The sequence below is a fragment of the Cheilinus undulatus genome, linkage group 22 (assembly GCF_018320785.1).
Source record: "Cheilinus undulatus linkage group 22, ASM1832078v1, whole genome shotgun sequence".
Lineage (NCBI taxonomy): Eukaryota > Metazoa > Chordata > Actinopteri > Labriformes > Labridae > Cheilinus > Cheilinus undulatus.
The window spans coordinates 4,892,056-4,914,512 of NC_054886.1; the positions used below are offsets into that span (position 1 = coordinate 4,892,056).

A 22,457-nucleotide genomic window follows, 5' to 3' on the forward strand; every position below is an offset into this window, starting at 1 on the left:
CCCTGAAATCTGACTGGCCTCCCTAAAATCCTTAAAATGATTGGCTTTTTGCCTTGTCAGCCATTAACTAGCCATTTAAGCATACCCAATCACTAAGCATATCTTAACCATCATAAGATTGGTTTTACGAACTTTACAATCCTCAGGATGAGGCATGTAAGTGGCCCTGTCAGACTTATATATTTTCATATGCGTCCCTCAGTGGAACAAGTTTAGACAGCCCTGATCTAGGACTTCAAACAAGCGAGACATCAGTTTAACCACGCCCTATGATGGAGGAGATGCAAACCTGTGCTGCAGCCCAAGTGACAGAGTCAAACGTCCTTGGCCTTTCACTGGAAATGCTGGTATGGGGAGGTTGGGCTCTGCAGTCAGTGAGCATCTAGGACCGGAACAAGCAGAGGACCAGGCTTCTATTTAAGTTTTTTTCTGAAACAAAATACTTTGTTATATTACTTTCATTTCCCTGCCACAATCGCCGGTAGTTTGAGCAAATTCACCCCAAAATGCAACCATTTTCTGTGGCTTTCAACCCTGTTTTAAAACCATACAATTCCTCTCAAACAGACCTAGTAAGGTCACTCTTTAAAGGCAGGAAAAAACAGGCTTGAACCACGTTTTTGCTCTATTTAAAGGATGTTTTTGTCTTTCATACACTTATATATTCTGTCTTTTTTGGCCCATCCAGGTCCTCCAATCATCTCCAGTGACTCGGTCCAGTACGCAGCGAGAGGGGAGAGAGGCGAGGTCAAATGCTACATAGCGAGTACACCTCCTCCAGATAAGATTGTAAGTCCAAGATAGCAAAGTGCCTCTGAACCCTTCAATGAAATGTCCAAATTTAAACCCTGCATCAATTTTAAAGACAGAAAAACGGCAAACAAGGAAACGCTTTGGTCACAGAGAGCTCTAGTCTGACAGCGATTTGTATTTTACTGTACCATCCTGTTCCTAAATGGCTCCACTCCTGCCCGGTAATGCTTTTAGGCGCTGTCCCTTTTTCCTTTTTGAGTGGTGACTCACCCTTAAACTCTCCCAGAATTCTCCTCCATCCCATCACATAAACAAACCAACACTAACACTAAGCCGGTCCGCTTTTAGCTCCTGCGTCAGAATTCATCCTGGGTGCTCTCTGCGCTCCTCCTGTATCACAGAGCGGCAGTCGTAGTAGTTCCTCAGCTCCCAGGCCTCTGTGACTGATCCGTCCTGACTTGTGGTGCGCGCTCTTAATGCAAGTGGCGTAGGTTGGGACAGAAAAAGATTTATAAAATATAAAGGACTGGAGAGGAACAGTTGTCCCTGTAAACGCCACAGCCAGGAGATTATCCTTCTCTGGAATAAGTGGGCAGATTATGGGAACATGTGGGCTTATGCATAATTAACCTGCTTTGGTACAGTACTTCTATGCTGAATAATACAGTTGCTTTTAGTGGCTTTGGAGCTGGAGGATGTGCAAGATTCTCACCGACTCAGTCACCCCCATAAACCTCCACCTCTGTCTGCAAACATACAAACTGTTGCCGTTCTTGGCGTGTCATGCAGCGTGCATGCTTGGTGTGTACTTTGGTAAATCTGTGTGTTCTGTGTGACATATCTTTCTGCAGCATGTATCTCAGAGAGAGAGATGGCCAGTAATGGCTATTCACTAAATATATCATAAAGCAGTCACTGCTTTATGATGAAAAATATAACATCTGTAGACAAGTTTATAGATGAAAATGTAGAGCCTGTCTACATGGGAACGTTTTGGATGCCTAACAAATTGTAAAGAAGCTCCAAAGTGAAAAGATTTCAAAACACCTGTGTCCATCTCCATGCAGACAGGTAAAACGCAGCTTTTTGAAAATGCACATGCCCTCTACCTTAATAGTCAACTGCCATGCTCAAGTAGGGTTTTTGCACATGCACAAGTTGGTGCACCTAGGAAGGAAGGGTCTATGCATGCACATGTTTGATTCATTGCAAAATCACACTGCCAACTACTGGCCTGGTGTGAATACTGCAGCATTTTAGGTGTGGTCACATGTGCACGGAGATTTTTTTCAAAATTCCTTGCTGTCTGCCATGTGGAACTATTTTAAAACGAAGACAGAAAGCGAAGCATAACATTTTCGTGTAAACAGGGCTTTAAATGCATGACAGAAACCCATGGGATCAAAAATACAATGATGTTTTGCCTTTGGCAAGATCAGTCCCAATTGCATAAACTGCATCTACCACTAGGGGCCGATTGCGATATTTTGGCTGCATATATCTGGGGCTTGCATGTTACCCATCACTGGGTTTGATGCTAAAATGCTGAGCTGTGATTGGTGGAAAAATGAGCAGGAAACTGCTATATTGTTGTGATTCTCTGGCAGGAAAAATTAAACTCTCAAAGTGCCTTAAGTGTAAAGTTGATGTGGAAAATGGCAGCTGTAATTGAGAAAAGTCTCAGGAGTATGTGTTTATCATGCATCATATTCTCTACTAATGACTGATGGATGGATTTCTGTAAAATGGAGCAAACACTGAGCCGATGTTTTAGAGTCTAAAGCAGGGGTTATCAGCTGCATTTTCACAAGGGCTAGCATTTTTCTTAATAGGGAATAATATTTTAATTTTCTTTCAAATGCATGCAATTTCAAGGCTGTAACAGTAAGATAGGTTGCTATATCGGAGCCAGCCACAAGGGGGCGATTAAGATATTTTAGCTGCATATTTCTGCTGCTGTCATGTTGTCTGTCACAGGGTTTGATGCTAATATGCTGTGAAGTGGTAAGTGAAAAACCCAAGCAGGAAAATCACACTCCAAAAATGCCTGTTTTGACTGAAAACGGCAATTTTATCAAGAAATAATGGGCTAATAAATAAGTGTTTAACATGCATTATATTTGAAAAAATGGTGTATTTCTGAAAAAGCAATACCCAAAATACTTCATTAATTTTCCCCTTGCAGATGTTTTGAATTTGGTTATGTTCTTAGGGCCGGATGGGAAGATTTGGGGGGCCTGATGTGGCCCCTGGACCACCAGTTAATGATCACTGGTCTATAGGGATATTTTCAAACAACATACCCTAAATACCACAACATATTTTTCTCTGCACGTTTTCTGATGATCATCTTCTGTGGGCTGGATGGGAAGCTGTGGCAGGCCTGATGTGGCCAGATGATGATCACTGGCCTAGTGGTTATAGGCTGTGCCCCGTGAAAGGGGACGGCCCGGGTTCACACCCAGCCTGTGAGCCCTTTCCTGCACACCCCCCCACTCTCATGCATGCATGTTCTCCAAGGTTCCAGTGAATGAGAGCCTTGTTTGAAGAGGAGGATAGTGATCATTTTGACTTAAGTGATTGATATTTTTAAAAATGCTGAGAAATTTTAGGGCAAAGGCAGTAATCATCAGTTAAAACCAAGGATCTAAGCTTCCAGCTTGTTTTGATTTCATGTCTGCAGCTGAGGCTGATGAATAGCGATTTTAGTAAATGTTGAAATCTTGTGCATTTTTTCAAAAAAAGCCCTGAAGTTTATAAAGGCTGTTTTTAAAGAAATACTTAGTGGATGATGTTTTATGCAGCTTTCATTCTAAATGGGCTAAAGGGGCAACACAGACTGAAATCTCTAGTGGCTAATTTTATCAAGTACCTTATACAACCTAACTTCAAAAATACAGAACTATCCCTTTAAAGCTTCAAGTTAGCTGTACAAACTTGGAAAGGGTTTCAGTCTAATCAAAAGAGGACTCTTAGTGAGTGCAATAATGTGGATTCTTTCTTTAGAAAAGCTTCTGATGAAGGCTTTTTATCTGGAAGTATCCCAAAAGAAACACATCAGGTTATGTGGAATAAGCTCCAAAAATATCTTTTTCAGTTTAACATCTTGGAAAGAATTCAATATGACTCATTTTATTTATATTTTTAGACATTTTTGATCAGATTGAATTCAATTCATTGATTTGATAGTTCACATTATGTACAGAAAGGCAGCACTGGCTGGTTTTATTATAGTACAGTTACCTAAGTCAGGTGACCTCATGCTCACCTGCAAGAATAGACTCTTCTATAAGGGTTTGAGTGGCTGCATAGTGCTGTTTGATGAGTGTTAATGCTGTCTATATGGACATCAGTGAAAAAACATGTAAAAGGTTGAGCTGAATATTGCTGACTGTAGGTTTTATTGTGTTTATATATGTCCTTATTGTACATGAGTGTGGATATTAAATATTTTATGTTTTAAATACCTCACTGCATGATATATTCCAAGTGAACTGAATGCATTTTTGTGCCTTTCTTGAGTAAAAATAATTCCCTCCTTGCTTTTGTGATGACATAATGTAACATGGCCTCCCGTGTGCTGCAGGTGTGGGCGTGGAAGGAGAACGTGTGGGAGAAGGAGAAAGGGACGCTGCTGGAGAGGTACACGGTGGAGCAGAGTAAACCGTCAGCCGAGGGCGGCGGCGTCCTCTCCACGCTCACCATCAACAACGTGATGGAGTCAGACTTCATGTCCACCTACAACTGCACAGCCTGGAACTCGTTCGGCCCGGGGACCATGATCATCTCACTGGAGGAGACCGGTGCGTTTCATTGTGGAGCATTTTCTTTTTCAGTTTAAAAGAGGCATGAACAAGACAGCTAGAGATGCTTTCATTTTACAGCAAGGCTTTGGAGACTTAAAGGTACAATCTGTAGAACTTTCACACTGAAGTCTAAATTAAGTTTGCCCTTGCTCAGTTTGAACCTAAAAATCACCTGGAGCCGACCAAAACTCTCCATGAATAACGAGATTTTTATTTCATAAACACAGAAATGCAGTGCAAATACTTGGTTTACCCAGACGTTAGATTACCCTTAAAGCATCTGTGGAGTTGCAAAGTACAATTGATGAGCCATTACTTTTTATGATCAGGCATCTGCAAAATCACCAGTGTTTTTTAATTTTTTAATATTCGTTTATCTAAACGTATTTGTGACCTCTCAAAATGTTTTCCAGTAATGTTGACGAGCTGGTAACTTCTTAAATTTGGGAAGTGAGAGGCACAGGAGAACGTTTAACAGAGAGTCAACAGTTATCCCAACACCACTTTAGCCATGACATCGGTTCAAAAAAATGACTGAACTGATTTTTTTTTTTTTTTTTTTTTTTGAGTACTTTTATTTTGTTAGGACAGCTGGAGAGAAATAGGAAATATGAGCCTTAGCCTCTCTGTATAGAGATAAATAAACTTGAGTAATGAATCCTTAAAATGTAAGCCTGTCCATGACTATTCTTAAATTTGCATGGCTGGGTTAGCTTAAGGTCCTTCAGGTACGGTGGGGGTTTCCGCTGTCTGGCACTTTTATTTTGGGGGCTATGGACTGAAAAGTTTGAGAACCCCCGCTCTAATCACGCTTTCAGAGTGCAAAGGCGCTCGCTTTCAACCCAATCCAGTGTATTATATTAATTGCTTTAATTACTTTAAAATGCACTGATGAAAATACTGACATACCTTGCATGCACAGTGGAGAAAAATCAATCAGTTTTATTCTTTTTGACACAAAACTAAATTATTTTTTTTTTCATAGTCTTTATGATCAACGATCAGTTGGTATTGGTTATCCTGTCTAAGTCATGTCAGTATTTTTAACCGATAATTTTACAGTTTACCTTGTTTCTTGGTAAGATATCTTTGAATAAAGCCAAATATCGAGTGCATAATGCTATTAAAAATGATGTTATGGATACTTCTGAGGAAAGAAGAAGTCGACTGATGCTAGCATCCTGATTAACAGTTACCTCATTTTGGAGCTGGAAAGTGTGGCAAGCTATTAATGGGTTCAGATGTTGAAATTATTTATTCATGCTACTTTTAACCACTTAAAGCTCTTTACTACAAATTTCTGCCAATTCTTTTGACAACTTTAGCTGTATTTGCTGCTTTTTGCCATTTTTGCCACTTCTTTTAGTCTCATTGAAAACATTTTTGTCCAGTTTCCCCACTTTTTTGCATATTTTACCCATTTTCACCTTTTCTCTTTGCCACTTCAAACCCATTTTTCTAGTTTTTACCCTAATCTGCCACTTTCAACCCAATTTGCTACATTTTGCCCAGTTTTGCCTCATTTTCTTTTTTATTGCTTTAAACTCATTTTCACCATTGTTTGCCCAATTTTGCCATTTTTTAAATTAATTACTTATAACCCATTTTGGCCACCTTTAGCCACATTTTACCTAGTTTTGCCAATTATCTGATCAGTTTAAACCAATTTTGTGCCCATTTTTTGCCAATATTTGCAGTTGTTTGGCCACTTTTTGGCCAGTTTTGCCACATCACCCCCCTTTTTCGCCAATTTTCACCCATTTATTGTCTCTTTTCACATTTATTACGATGTATCAATTACTTCTGCTTCATTTGCTGGCATCCTCATATTTGTGCACATTATAGCCTAGCTATGAAGTCAACATTACTTTCTTAATCACTAAGCTCAGCGTGCCCATCCACATTTTAACATTACCAATGAAAAGGTTATTCTGTTTTAAGAGGATTACATTTTTAAGAAAGCTATATTGTTCCAAAGCACAAATAGATAAAACTTATTTTTGTTGCTTTGATGAGAGTGTTTATTATTAAAGTTAAATATATTGGTTATCACAGCTTAACTTAACAATGGATTATGGTTTTGCTGACTTCCATGATCCCCCACTTGGCTGACACCCCGAAAGCTCCTCCCTTGGGTTAAGGTTGGACTGTAACATTATGTTAAGAGTCTATTTTGTATCAATAACTATATGATATGCATTGAGATTTTGTCTTAACCTTAGGTGTGCATTGGGAAAAAGCTTGAAAACCACTGATTTAGACATTTCAGAGTGGAAATTCTTCATATTGTACCCTTACCTTGACACAGGGTGACTTGTGTAATTTAGTTTCATAAGATGTATTTTTCATTCTGATTATGCAGCTGTATATTTGGCATCCCTAACCCAGCTCTCTCTGTGCCTCTCTCTTCTTTCTCACCCACTTCAGAGGAAGTCCCAGTGGGGATAATAGCTGGTGGGACGGTGGGCTCCACCATCTTCCTATTCATCTCCCTGCTTGGCCTCATTCTTATCTTCTACAGGCAGCGCAAAGGCAGTGAGTCATACTCTCCATGTGCCTAACACATACATAATAACGAGCCTATCTGCATGTACAGTACAATGTTTTTTAAAGGATTATGGTTTAAATCCTCCTCACTAAACCAGAGAAAATCACACACCTACAACTTCCCCTCCGACATATGGATGCGGCTCCCCTCTGCACCGACTCCTCCGGCTCGTGAAAACACACCAGCACAGATACGCGTGTCCAGCTGGATTCAACCTGGCCTTTGTTTTGCTTCCAGGTCGGCGCGGGGTCACTCTGGGTAAGCCGGACATCAAGGTGGAGACGATAAACAAGGAGACCCACAGCTTGGAGGAGGACTCCGGCAGCGTGTCCACGGCTTCGCGCATGGTCAAGGCCATGTACTCGGTGAGCAGCAGCGGGATATGTGTTCTTGGGCAGATCGCTGTTTACACAGCCTGTAGTCTTAGAAGAAACCTCAGATTAACTCAATAACCTCACCCTACGCTGCGCTGTACATTTTCAATAAAAACAAACCATGTTTCCTCATGTAACTGCCCCTTTTAACTATTGTAACTCCATTTTTTTCTCCTCCTGTCATACTCTGTTGCCTCCTTCCCTCTTCTGTTTTGTTACGGCACCTTTTCTCTTCCTTTTTGTTTTTTTGTTTTGTTGTTCGATGGTTTAGTTTCTCCCCTCTGTGTCCTTCTCTCCTTCCAATCAGCCCTTTAAAGATGACATAGAGCTCAAGTCTGACCTGCGCAGCGACACCCTGGACACCCGCCAGGAGTATGACCTAAAGGTGAGCTCAAGCAGATGCTATACACATTCATTAAGATCAGACCAGGGAGAAGACTGTCTTCAAACTTACTTTTTGCTTGCTAAGATGCTTTAGGAGCCCAAGGAGATGTATAACAAAGATCGTAGAGAAGGCAGAAAAACATAGATACAAGGGATGTGTCAAAATGATGAGTTTAAGATCTGGAATGAACATATTCAGTTCTTTAAACTGCATTAAACCCATGCTTTGCCATATTGGCTTAACTTATTAGGGCCTCAATTATCTTTAAAAACCAGCAGACATTTTAGTGGACATCTTCATAGAATTCTATACCTTGCTATTTTCAAACATTTCACTTTTTACCATTCCCTTTAGCTACTTTTTTCACTTTTCAATCAGATGCAAGTTCTTCTTCATGGTTAAGCTAATGGCAGAACTTTAAATCGTTAGGTCCTTTTCTTTTCAAAAAAAAGGAGCTGTTTATCCAAAAAGAGGTAATTAGCTTCAGACAAATTACAAACTATAAAAGCACAAAACAGAGTTTATTGAGAAAGTCTCACAGCTTTTTGTGAAGCCTAATCTTACATGAAGAAAGCACTGGATCTCCTGGTTAGGGGCAAATGTCCCCACATTAGCCATCATTTTGTACATGCACTCCTACATATTTCTGAATGTAAAACAGTGTTAAAGAGTCTGTATGACAGATTAAGCACTCTGAAGCTGTCTCCTACCTTAGAATCCATGGCTTCAGGCTACACTGGTGTAGCCCTAAAGTACTCAATAAAATAATTAATCTAAAAGTCGACATCATAAAACAATATCTATGCATTCCCATGATTCCCAAATGAAGACAAGCATGACCTCACACTGCCAACTTAAGAAATGCAAAATTATTGAATTTAAACATGCTTTGATTTATTGGAAGTAACTGTTCAAATTCTGTGATAAATTTTGATTTAAAAAATTGATAGTTTGACACTGCAATAGATGTATGAAATAGACAATATGTAAAATTCTGCCATCAGGGGGCTCTCAACCAAAACAATAACACAATATGATGAGAGCAAACCAGCGCTGACCATCTCCACTGTTGACTTCTTGTTTTAATTAACAGCTCTGCTCAGTAAAAATGGCTCCTCATAAGACGTGTTCACTGAACAGAAAACTAACATTTAGTATTCTTCATAAATTAAAATGAGGGAGTAATGCTTTTAAAAAAGGCACTTCCATGTTCACCCTCAGAGGTCCCAGGATGTGCATACACCAGAGGTCATCAACTACATTTTTACAAGGGCCAGATTTAGTCTCAACAAGCGCTTTTCCCAAATCAACTTTAATAGAATAAATATTTTGATCCAAATAACATATTAGTGAGTTGGTATTTGTATTTATTTCAAAAATGTTATCAGTTTTTAAGCATGGGAGATCAGTCCCTTCTGCCTATGGGCAATCACAATATTTTTGCTGCATATTTCTAGGACTTCCATGTTGTCTATCGCTAGGTTTGAAGCTTATATGTGAAGTTAATATCTTGACTAGTTAGGAACAAATAGAGGAAACTGGTCTATTGTTTTGATTCTAAGGTAGGAAAATCACTCTCTCTAAGAGCCTGAAGTGACACAGAAAAGTTTATGTTTACCGTGCATCATATTTACTTCTAACAGCTGAGAGGTGGATCTTTGTAAAAAATTGCTTAAACAATAAGCCATGACTGAAAACCGTTGCAATCTTTATCATTTTGGGGTATGTTTTTTAGGGATTTAAAGACAAAAGAAAACTAAAAACCACACATCTTTTTTGCTCCTCAAAATTTCTGAATTTAATAATCTTTGGGGGCCGGATGAGGAACTTTGGGCCGTCAGTCAGCACACGCCCTTGCACCGCTTCCAGGGCAAACATGGAAGAGCTTTTTTAAATGCATTACTCCTTTTTTTATGGGAAGTTTATAACTGAAAACTAAATGTCAATTTAACACTGGGACATTGAGACTTTAGCAACATCTAAATGTGTGTCTGCTATTTGGCTTCTTCTGTGGTATCATATTAACATGCAAAAATCAAAGATGGCGGCATCCATGGAGAAGACTCTCCCTATGTATGAATGAAAGGCTTAATCTGAGTTAATTCAAAACAAAAAATCTTTTTATATTCAGGTGATTTAACACTAATTTAGATATACCTGCTTTCATTTTTACAAAGTTTGTTCTGCCAAGTGCTTTTAGGCTAAATATTACACATGGTACCTTTAAAAACAAGAAGTAGTATTGAGAACGTGGCTGTGGAGGAGCGGCTCTGAGCAGTGCTGGTCATAAGCTGGTGGCAGCCACCATGATAAGACACGTCCCATTACAATTATTAAAGTTAAGAATCTTTGAAAACTTGGAAGTATTCCAGATAACCTCAATTTAAAAAATATAGCTAACATAGAACAAAATTCAACATAGTATGTCTTTAAAACTTAATCAGAACCAACATGGTCGCCCTCAGTGATATTTTATACAGTAAATGAAGCCCTATTTATTTAGAAATCATCACAGCTGACTTAATGATTCATGTTAGCTGGCAGATTTTACTCCAAGTCATCATTTAAATCTGATGTGGCCTAAAAAGAAATAATATCTAAAAACAGACCCTCTTGAGGGTGCACATGTGCACCTGAATGAGCCAGAAGAGCACGAAGAATAGGATTTTTATAGACAGCACTAGGGGGTTATAGAAACGTACAGCAATGATTCATCATCTTTACTCATATAATGCAATAATTCAGTCAATTGAGCCAAATTTCAGTGATTCAATAAAATAATATTGGGCTCTAAACAATTTCCTGCCAGTTTTTCTCGAAATGTCACTGCTACATGACTCTGGTGATTAAGTAAAAAGGAGACCGACTATACAGCTGGAGTGTACAGCTGGATAATGTTTGACAGCACTGAGAAAAAGGTAGAAGGTGAAGTGTAAGAGGAGGAGCTGGCACCAAATAGGGGTGGATTAAGTCCTGGACTTCTTAGAGGCATTTTCAGTATCAACACAGACCAATTTAGAGTTGAAATTATGATTTTGTCACCGCAGTTTTACATGCACACGAGTGGCAGAAACATAGTGGAAGCAAGAAAGGCTAAGAGAAACACAAAAAAGCAGACAAAATGCCTTGTATAAGGAAAATACCTTATAATATAACCCCTCAATTACAGTGCTTATAAAAGGTTCTCAGCCCCTGGATGTTTAACTCTTTTAGTGATTTTTTAAATAAATCATTGTCTGTATAATTCAGCTTTTTGACAAAAAAATACAAAAAAATCTCCTCTAGTGTCAAAGTGAACACAGATTTCTACAAAGCAATGTGAATTAAATAATAATATATGTATGATGTTGAATAAGTGACTGCATAAATATTCACCCCCTTCAAGTCAGTGCTTAGTAGATGTAGCTTTGGCTGCAATCACACCCATAGACTGTGTGGGTAGGTTTCAATCAGGCTTGCACATCTGAGAACTTCAATCTGAGGTCTGAGCTTTTGGCTTCACCACTCCAGAACATTCCTCTTGTTGTCTTTAAACCATTTCTGTGCAGCTTTCGCTGTATGCTTCGGGTCATTGTGTTGCTGGAAAATAAATCTCCCAATCTGTAGTTCTCTCGTAGACTGATTAAGATTGTCCTCCAGGATTTCCCTATATCTTGCGGCATTCATTTGACCCTCTACCTTTACAAGCTTTCCAAGGCTGGTTGCCAAGAAGCACCCCCACAGCTTGATGCTGCCACCACCATGCTTCACAGTGAGGATGGTGTGGTTAATGTGGTGATGTGCAGTGTTTCGCGTCTTGTCTAATGGCCAAAAAGGCTCCATTTTGGTCTCATGAGACCAAAGAACTTTCTTGTACTTGACCATGGAGTCTCCCACATGCCTTTTGGTGAACTCTAGTCCAGATTTAGTGAGTTTTCTCTAACAGCGGCTTCCTCTTTGCCACTCTCCCTTAAAGCTTTGACAGGTCTCTCCCATCTCAGCTGCTGAAGCTTGTAACTCCCTCAGAGTAGTCAAAGGTGGCCTCTCTCACTAGTCTCCTTCTCGCATGGTCAGTCAGTTTGTGAGGACGGCCTGATCTAGGCAGATTTACATATATGACATATTCCTTCATTTCTTAATGATGGATTTACCTGAATTCAGGGGAGTGTTCAGTGCCTTTGAAGCTTTTTTGCAAACCCAGGTCCTAATGTTGTAAATGTTCTCTTCTGTACTGTGTCAAGAGCACATCCAAAACGGCTGATGTTTATTTAATGGTTGCTAGACAGCGAGTATGACATATTACTTCTGACTAACAAATATGACTACGGTCCAGTTCAACAATTCCCCCTCTGCATCAGAAAACCTCTCTGTCAGTGCAGCTGTCTACGGCCTGGAGAATTTTTAGACCTCTATCTGTCCTCTGCTGTTAGGTGTGTGTTGATGCATTCCTGGCATCAGCTGCTTTTTGGGGAAAACAATTCACTTCAGCGTCAGCGTGTTCTGCTTATGTGCTGCTTTTCTGCTGGAGAATTTTACAGTCGGCGTTTGTGTTGCACTGAATATCCGTGAGAATTGAAAAAAAGGTATTTAAGACAAAAACAGAGCTCAGATTTCTTTCATTTCTGCTGCTCTCTGCCCTTAGCTCTTAGTCCGGCAGTGAGGCAGCTCTGATTGCTTATGAAGTTGGCTTACTCATTGCGGGGATTTTTAAAGACAAAGCAGGAAAGAACAAGTCAAACTTTTTAACAGATAAAGGACGTTTAGGCGTACTCTGCCCATTCAGCCGGCATGAATCATTTATACATTTTGACACCGGGGGGCAGGGCTTAGGTGGTAAATGTATTTTCACGCGTGAAGCTGCCAAAATGTTCTGCTGAAACTCCCCCCATGAATATTTTGTGAGGGCAAACACACCAGCCCTCTAGCTGGAGTGTTGCCTTGGATCACTTTGAAGAAACACAGACATGAATCCACCCCAGGAGGTGGTTAGATCACCCCGACAACAGCCTCAACCAGACTGCTTTCTCTCGCTCTCTCTCCGCTGCCTGAAGCACCAAAGCACTGATACAGAGTCAGAGCGGGGTTGGGGGGGAAGTCGGGTATGAAGGAGACAATGAGATGGCAGAATCATGTCAGAAATGATAGTAGAGTACTCAGCAGGGAGTCCAGTGAACGGTTAGACCATCCTTCATTAGCATGGGAGAGTTCTGCCGGAGAGGCCAAGAGTTAAGCAGATTCTTCAAGCTTTGAGTTAAAATGTCAAATCAGAATTTTCCTTCTAAAGTAGATTTAAATTTCATGAGTGTTGTAATGTTGGAAGCATTGTTGACAATGTAACTAACATGAAATAAATATTTGAGACATTTTCAAGCTGGTTATCAGTATATACACGATGGACTAAAGAATTCATCCAGCTGACCATGACTCAAACAGGGACTATTTATAACATTGTAGATAAATACATGTACTTTAATATGGAGTTGGCCTCCTTTTGCAGACAGCCTCCAGTCTTCATGCAGGTCTTTCCACAAGATTTTCCACTGTTGTTCCTAAATGCTTCCACTTTCTAACATCACTTACAGTTGACTGTGAATAAAATTTTACTGGCCGTCTTATTGCAAAGGTGGCATCCATCAGAGTACCACACTTAAAGACACTGAGCTCCTCAGAATGACCCGCTTAGGATCACAAATGTTTGCAGATATAGACTGCATGACTGGATGTTTGATTTTATGCACCTGTGACAACAGGTCTGATCTATATTTACTTTTGCCCATATGGTGTATATCTGGAGGCCAATGACAGATATTATGTGACGATATTAAGGTGTTTATACAGATGCTTGTATGCAGAATTCAATACTTGACATGACTTAAAGAATTTGCTATTTGAAGGTTGCGATATGTGATCAAGGTCAGTGTTTTTGCCGCTATTTTAAATTCAGTCTCAGTCGTGACTTTAAAAGGTATTTATTTTGTTTACATTTAGTCATTTTTAACCTTTGTAGTTTAGTTTTAGTCAGCAAAAACTCAACAAGCTCTCAGTCCAGTTTAAGTAAATAAAGAGGCCTTACATTTCAATCTTTACTTTTTCTCAAGGTATGTATTTTCTTTGTACTAATGTAATCACCCAAGTTGTTGATATGAACTTAAAACACTCATTTTCACCTCCTAAGTCCCTGCAGGTACAGAGGAGGATATTACATCTCAGCTTTTCTGCAACATAGTAATAATTTCTGCTATTAGAAAATTTAGGACAATAGTCCAGATTGTCCAATGAAGTGTGAAACTTAGAGACTTGCTTTTAAGTTTTCAGGAATTTTCCTGGATATTTTGGGCCATTTGCTTGGAAATTTCAAAGTATTTCAATTGATTTTTTTTAGAGTTTCATTTGACATTTAGGGGGAAATTTGCTTGGAAGTTTGGGCATTTTCAGCCATCTTCATGGAAATTTCGGAAATGTAGTTGCAATCTTGATTTCTTTTGATTTTTTTTTTTTGTGGGGGAACTTGCATTGGTTTTTCCTGGAAAGTTTATTTGTAAATCTTTCGGGAATTTGATTGGATGTTGCGAGTGGGGCATGTCCTTTTCAGGATTTTTGGGAAATTTTAGGGAATTTGTTTGGACATTTGGGGGAATTTCTGTCATTTCATAGATTTTTGGGGAACGTATTGGTAAATTTGGGGGAATTTTAAAATAACTAAATGTTGGAATTTACTTTTTCAGGAATTAATGTGAAATGTTTGGGAACATTTTTATGGAATGTTTAGACTTTATGACTAACTTTCTCTGAAACATTTGGAGTATTTTTGACTTTACTTTTACTTTTTATTGAATACTTTGGGGAAAAAAAGGGTTAAGAAATTTCAGTCAGATTTTAGATGATTGTCTGAAATTTTAGGGAATTTGTGTGGATTTTGGAAGGGAAAGTTTCCAAGACATTCAAAACTTTTAAAGGAATTTTTTTTTTTTTATGCTTGACCTTAACGAGTCCTAGTGGTCCGACTTCAAAATGAAAAATGACTCCACCATGCCTCTCTCAAAGTGAAGACCCTCATCAACTGACCTCCTGGCTGACACACAGCCAAAATATATGTTAAAAATCCTATCCAGTGATGTTTTTTTCTGGTGGACAAAATTTTTGGTCCTACTCATCCAAATTAATTGGGAGAAATTAAAACGATATTCCAAATAACAGCTTAGGTATCAAGAGGTTAATGCATTTCCAATACTTGGATTGGTTTAAAAAAAAAGAAAAACTGTTGAAAATACTTACTTTATATGCGCAGTGGAGCCATCCTGGATTTTGAACATCCAACAGATCAGCACTGACATTTTTTAGCCTCCCAGACAAAAACTAATCCTTCTCTTTTCAGTGTTTTTATTTTCCTACCAAATACCGTAAAGCCAATTTCAGACTGCATAAGTGACATGTCTCACGTGACTGAAATGCAAGAATACAAGGACTTAGTGCAAGTCTCATGGAGAATCTAAAGACTAGAAGGTTCCCCTAATTTTTTTCCATGAGCTGTGTGTATTTCTTTGCCAAAATAGATCGGAAACCGCTAAATAGAGAGCCATGATTATCTTGTTTTAGTAGATTTCTTGATGACCCTGATCAGTGTCACTTGCTGAAATGTGCCAGTCCAATCAAGCTCTGCTCATCAACTATTGATGAAGCACAGTGGGGATGGTGTGTTTGTGCAACATCACCTCAAACACCATCCCCACAGTCACAAACACACCATCCTAACTGTGAAGCATGGTGGCGGCAGCATCATGCTGTGGGGATGCTTCTTGGTAGTCGGCCCTAGAAGGCCTGTAAAGGATGAGGATAAAATGATGAATTAATCACTCATAGGGAGATATATTGAGGTAATCCAATGAAGAAAGCCAGGGATGTGACAGCAGGTACACACGGATAAAAGATACGAGATAGAGACACGCTATCTGCTTTTTTGTCATTCCCATAAATCATTGGTGTTCATCTTCTCCTGTGTCATTTTTGTTGTAGTTTGTTTTGAGGATAATATATTCTTTTAAATATGTTAAACCTACAAATAAATTCCCTGTCGCCTCAGCCTCAGTTAAGCCGTCATTCTGTGGGAAACGCTGAGGAATCTAAAATGCAACTCGGCTTGTTGGCGGAGGCATAAAACTGCGATGTGGTAATTCTTGTTGAGGACTTGTTTTCTCCATACATCCATTTGCATACATTTCTGAAAAGGGACTCTGATCCCAAGCAGCTGAGTCACAAAGAAGAGTGCAAACTGCCCTCGCAGCACAATCTTAATGAATCTGTGCCTGGATGCTGACCAGCTGTATACACACTCGGTTCACCCTGACCTTCTGCAATGAAGACAGCGTCTCTTTGGGGATCAGGGAGGAGTATTACACTATTATCATGGAGAAATTTTCACCTTCAGGATCTCTGCTCTAGAATTATTTTCACAGTTACCAACCTTACCTTCCATCTTAACGACTCATTTTCACTAATGTACCTGAAACCTGGTAGAAGGTGAACAAAACCAAAAAAATAAATAATCTAAGTCCAAAAATATTGTTAGTTCATGTCTTTGGCAGAAGCATACTCACAGACATGTAAAACCTTTCTTTAGAGATGAGTTAGAAACAGGGATGAGAGAGTTGGGGAGAGACATGTGGGAAAGGAGTCGAAGGCTGGACTTCTACCCTGGTCGCCTGTGTTCATGGAGCGCAACCTAACCATGAAGCCGTCTCTGAATCTTTTGATGATATTAAATACTGTCAATGGTGTCTTATTCAATGTCTTTGCAGTTTTACGTTGTGGAACGTTTTACTGAAATTGTTCCACATTTTTTAGAAATGGTTTTTCTGAGATTGGTGAAAAGATAAGTTACTTCTGAGGGACTCTGCCTCTCTAAAATGCTCCTTTTATACCCAGTCATGTTCCTAACCTGATGCCAATGAACCTAATTATTTGCAAAATGCTCCTCCAGCTGTTTTTCAGCACTTACTTTTCCAGCCTTTAGTTGCCTCGTCCCTTCTTTTTTGGGATGTGTTGCTGCCATCAAATTCAGAGTGCGCTAATAATTTCATTAAATAGTAAAATGTCTCAGTTTCAACATCTGATATGTTGTTTATGTTCTAATGTGAATAAAATATGAGTTTATGAGATTTGCAAATCATTACATTCTGTTTTTATTTACATTCTGCACCGTGTCCCAAGTTTTTTGGAACTGGGGCTGCACCCCCCAAGCCTGGGGCATGCAAAAAGGCCTGGGTTAGGTCTTGAGTTGGATTCAAACATCATATTTGAATAAATAAAATGAAGAGTGAAGAGAAGCCTGTTTTACTTTTCTGGCCCTTTGAGTCTAGGCCCTGACAAGTATCTAAAATTACTAAAAAAAAAAAAAGAAAACTAAAATGAACACCAAAACTTACATAAACTTAACTTAAGTAAAGCCAAACTAACAAACCAGCAGTAAAAACTGAACTAAAGTTGAAACCAAAAAGTGAAAACTGAATAGAAATTAAACAAATGAAGATTTTAAAACTGTTTTAACCTTGGTCTAGCATCCGTAGATTTTAAAATGCACAGATGATCACTCTATCTGTTTTCATATCTCTACAGGATCCCACCAATGGCTACTACAACGTCCGAGCCTCCACCCATGATGAAGGCCGCCCTGCCTCGCGCTCCACCATGCACTACTCTGACTACCGCTCCCCTACAGGAACACCAGGGGGCGCTGCATCCATCAGCAGCAGTGCTGGAGGCTCAGGCGCCACGGCCAGCGGTGGAGCTCCCGGCCCCCCTGGCCCCCTCACCTCCCCTGGCCGCCCACAGGCCTGTTACGACCCCAGACCCCCCTCTAGACTCTCCCACATCAGCTACGCCCAGTTTAACACCTTCACTCGTGGGGGGCAAAGCCAGCAACCCCCGACAAATCCCGCCCCTGCTGGTGACTTCCCAGGGGACTGCAGCCTCTTGGACTCTACTTCCCAGCTAGCCTACGATAACTACGGTTACCCATCACATTACCAGACCTACCGTATGGGCTTCGCCCCCTCCAGCCTGGCCCCGCTCGAGGCCGGCCCATCCTATGAAATGTACGGGGTGGGATCCGGAGTAGGGGGCCCAGGGGTCAGCGTAAGTCCTGGGGGCCCTGCTCCCCCTGGATCAGAGACTGGACTTGGGAAGTACGGCAGCTCCACTCGCTTCTCCTACACCTCGCAACACTCTGACTACTCCCACAGCCGGCACACACAGAGGATGCAGACTCACGTGTGAGACAGAGAAACACCTCACAGTCTTAGAGCATGAGGACGCATCTTATAAATAGTGTCACACCTTAAAAAACACACAATCATAGAGGAACACGCACACATTTCACACACTAACACGCCCGACAGAACACAAAAACCATCACACATGCACAGAGTCAGAAGACCATGCCCGTGAGACAGGGAGGGTGTGAGGAACACAGAGAGGCAAGGAGAGGAAAGACGGAGTTTTAGCGAGACAGGGAGGGGAAATTCCACACAATTTTGAATTCCCAAACTCCCAATGTGTTTGTATATCAGAGCTCTGAAAGAGCAGACGGCGCAAGTCACAATCAAGACTGGGAACAAGAGCGAGAACCGGAGAGAGGACGAGAGATCACAGATCTTTGGAGCCCTATAGCTTTTGCTATGAACTGACTTTGTAAATGATGAGAGCGAACGTCTTAAGGCAAAACTGACTGACTGTCGAATATGGTACACACCGATCGGAAGAAACCTCAACCAAGTGGAAGTCTGACTGGCCGCCATTTTTTTTTCTTTTTTGCTGGTTGTCTTATCCATGATCATAAAGCACATGTTGACCTTTTGCATCTGACGTTACCATGTCTGTCCCGCCTCAGCTAGGACGGAAAAAGGGGCTTGTTACCATATGGAAGAATATAAATAAGATGAAACATTGAGAAAAATGGCCCAAATTTACTTGCCATCACAAGAAAACCTTAAAAAAATCTAGAGCTGTACTGAAAGTCCAGTGCGACCCACTGGAAACAGCTTCTGAGTCCAGACTTTTGGGTCCAGTTAAAAACCACTGATCTAGATTTTCAACAATTATCTCTAGTTGCATGTTTGGTAGCCTCAAACGCTTGAAATGTCTGTAGCTGATACCTGAAAATCATTTATTGAAGCATAAAATGAAAGCTAAAGAGCGTCTCAGTTTACAGCAAAGGCAATGTATCGGCTGATGCTCACAGCCTTTATCCACAGCCAATAGTTCTTGCTCCAGCAGTGCTTGCAACCTCACTTTAGTTTCATCTTTTCAGTGCTTATCTTTTTTCTAAGTCGCAAAAACTGACTCCTGTTTCCTCAGTTGTAGCCATAATGTTGTTTTAAATAGCCTGGTGTGCTTAATATTTTCCTTTTTCAAGGAAATATAAAGTTTTAAACTGTATGAGATCTTAGACATAAATGCTTTTTCATCCTAAAAACCTCTGAATGAGCACATTAGAGGACTTGGCCGGATCATGAGACCACACACCTGCTAACTGTAGTAACACAAGATCTCAGAGAAACTCGCGTGACAAAACGTGACCGCAGAAGTAGAAGATGATAAACACTCAACAACATACAGATTACACATGAGAAAGCATTTTTCAGTGAGCTTTAAAGAGGACATATGCAAAAAAATCAATTTTCAGGCTTTTCTAACAAAATATGTACCCCTGGCCTGTCCACAATCCCCTCAAATAACAGAACCCTCCCCCAGCCCACCTTTCTCCACCTTTCAGAAAATGTGTGCTGAAGCAAGCCGTTCTCAGATTTTCCCCTCGTGATGTCATGTGGGGAGTTAGCCCCGCCCCTAGGTTCTGTTGCCCCTCCCCTCTTGGAAGAAAGTTCCACCTTCCTCTCCTGATTGGATCTGGAGAGCCACATCCATTAAGCCACATCCATTTCCTGAAAGGGGCGTGGCGTCAGACAGCTCAGTAACATTTAAAGCCACACAAAAAAAGCAGCTCACTCTGAGCAGTGCTGAAACAGAGAGGTTTTTAGACATGCAAAAATCCTATACTGGGGTGTTTTTTTCAGCAATAGGCATGTTTTGGGGACTGCTGAGACCAATTTAGATAAATTAATAATTAATTACCCCAAAAACCTGTAACATGAATACCATTAGTTTCTCAAAGTATCAGTGCAAACATATAAAGATAACTCAGTCAAATCCAGTTCCATTCCTGCCTTTCTTGCTATTATTTAAGAGTTTTTTAGACACAGGAGGGTGGATAAAAACCTCCACTGGTGTTGTGCATTAAAGTTGCAGCAAAATAATAAAGAGGAGAAGAGTAAGGATGGCTGGAATGAAGGGAGAGTTGTGTTCTCTTTGTAACCTGTGAAAAATGCTTGGTGATGCAACCTGGTCTGCTCAGGTGTTGGCTCAAAGGATCTAGAATCGTAAATATCAAACATTTTACGATTTAGGGTTGGGGAGGCTCTGAGCTGTAAAATAATCATTGCAAAACCACATACTTGAGGATTATTTGGACAAATAATTGTTTTTATTGAGCCTCTGCTTCCTTTCTAATTGTCAGGGGCCACAAATCTAGCCTAAACTCAGGCTTGTAATCATGCAGTCAGATCTTATCTGCTGCTGTTTCAGTTGGAAAAGCTGGCATCATACGTCCTGCCTGACTGGCTGATTGGCCAGTGAAGAAGTGGCATTGATAATTCAACTTAGAGCGCAGAGAGCACCGTAAAAGCTGGACTGCGTAGGTTTTGTGATAGAAACGACCACTACTAGTGCAGAAAATGGTGGCTGTGGGCACAGGCCCTTGTGGTTTAGATTGTGACCCTGACTACTGGTGACATTCAACCAAATAAGTTGCTGTAAACAGAAAAACATAGATACAAATGCTTCTGTGAGTCCATTAATATATATGTCCAAGGAGCATATTTTTAATGAAAAAATTAACAAAGAGGTGTTAGCATGTATGCTTTATGAACGGTGACTGTAGGTAGAAAAAAGGCTGTCTACCATGCAATAATCTGAATAATATCTGAGAGTCTTGCAGCTTTACCTGCATCTGTAAAGATCCTGGTAAGCATCATGCATGGATCCTCTTCTAGTCTGATTTTTTTGCAAGATTCTCTGCTTTTAAGCACCCTTGAGACAAAATGACACAGTCACCAACATTTATGCAAAGTAGGTTAATCCTATTTAGTTACTTTAATGACTCTAAAATTCACCTTTTGGCTAAAAAAGGAAGGTAGCATAATGACAACACAGGTACTTTTGCCATCCGCTGTAGTGGCTGATGTCATGGTTGTCACATGGTTGCAAAAGGTCAATAACTGTAGTATCCCATAATGCCCTTTGGTACATTCCAGCATGCCCGTATGGCGGCGCAGGGATGGGGATTGTGTGTGAGTCGGGATGGGGTTTGTCATCATTTTGCACTTCATCTACAGTATTCATGCTTAGACGTCCCTTATCTATATCTGTGTATTGTCTTCTTTTTATTTGCACACTTGACTAGAGCTTTGTATTCTATTTTTTAACATTACAGAATTATTTTTGTCAATGTAAAACATGTAAATGTGTATGTATGGACCAAAACATGAGTGCACATAACTTGGGAGTTTGCCTGGGCGATTCCATTGAGACAGGGTGAAGAGTTGTGCCAACAGAAGATCCTAAATGCAGGATTGATTTCCCACAAGGAGGGTATATCAGTGTATAAAAGACAACCTAGTGCCAAGTGTTCATGTTGTTCTTCACCTTAGACCATGTATATGCAGTAGAAGCTCCTTCTATTGGTGACTGTTGCTTTACAAACCAGGCTTCGGGGGCCTTGAGTCATTCCCAGACGTTTTCGTAGGCTGGAGCCTTTTTCTCTGAGCCCTTAACTTCACGCCTGGTGCAGACAGAGAGAAAACACAGATGTTGGGTTTAGAACTGAGTGGCCTTATAGGGGAACATGTCGTGCATTTCCATTTTGAATCATTCCTCATCGTCTGTCTGCCAAAACGGCCAGAGGAGAATGTGTATGGAGAGGTTCAATGAAGGCTTGTCCACAATATTGACATGTAGTAGTGTATGACTGTGACTGTGTGGGTGTGCGAGCGTGTGAGAGAGAGAGAGAGAGTTCAAGAGGGAGTGTGTGGGCGTAGGCGCGCACATCGATTTGTACAGTGTGTTTGTATAGATGTGTGAATGGCTGCGTGTGTATGGGAGGCGGACTGTAAACGCGAGTATTCAGTATGTTTGTGCGTGTGCATGTCTGTGTCAAAGTGTGCGGGCGTGAGTTTCAGTATATGTCCATATCATTTCTCTCACAATCCTGTTACAGTACTTTTATACCTCTGGTAGGACTGTATCCTGTATTATTGTGTCTTTGAATTTAGGAAAATCCAATGTTTATCTTATTGTACTGTTCTTCGTAGCAGAGAAAACTGTTCAAAAGATGTACAACGAACGTTATCAAACTCTCATTTTTTAATTTCATTATCTTCAATATTTTTTAAAAATGGTATGTAATTATTTTTCCACAGTATTACATAAATAAAAGCACTGTTTTTTATAAGAAATATGACTTTGTCCTCTTTTTGTGTGGGCTTAAACACTGTAAGTATTTA

The 22,457-nt window shown here is 40.2% G+C and overlaps 1 protein-coding gene across 2 annotated transcripts in view; it reads left to right on the forward strand.

The window, feature by feature from the left end:
- The window catches only part of kirrel1a (kirre like nephrin family adhesion molecule 1a), an 86,697-nt gene extending 64,294 nt beyond the window's left edge, over positions 1–22,403 (forward strand). The window contains exons 10-15 of one of the 2 annotated variants that reach the window (XM_041779466.1): positions 689–789; positions 4,340–4,556; positions 6,987–7,094; positions 7,345–7,472; positions 7,753–7,866; positions 17,458–22,403. In XM_041779466.1, coding sequence (XP_041635400.1) covers positions 689–789; positions 4,340–4,556; positions 6,987–7,094; positions 7,345–7,472; positions 7,753–7,866; positions 17,458–18,117 — 1,328 coding nt within the window. In that variant the 3' untranslated portion in view covers positions 18,118–22,403. The remainder of the gene's footprint in view (positions 1–688; positions 790–4,339; positions 4,557–6,986; positions 7,095–7,344; positions 7,473–7,752; positions 7,867–17,457) is intronic. The other variant, XM_041779467.1, reaches the window with a different exon arrangement.
- The last annotated feature ends 54 nt before the right edge of the window (positions 22,404–22,457 follow it).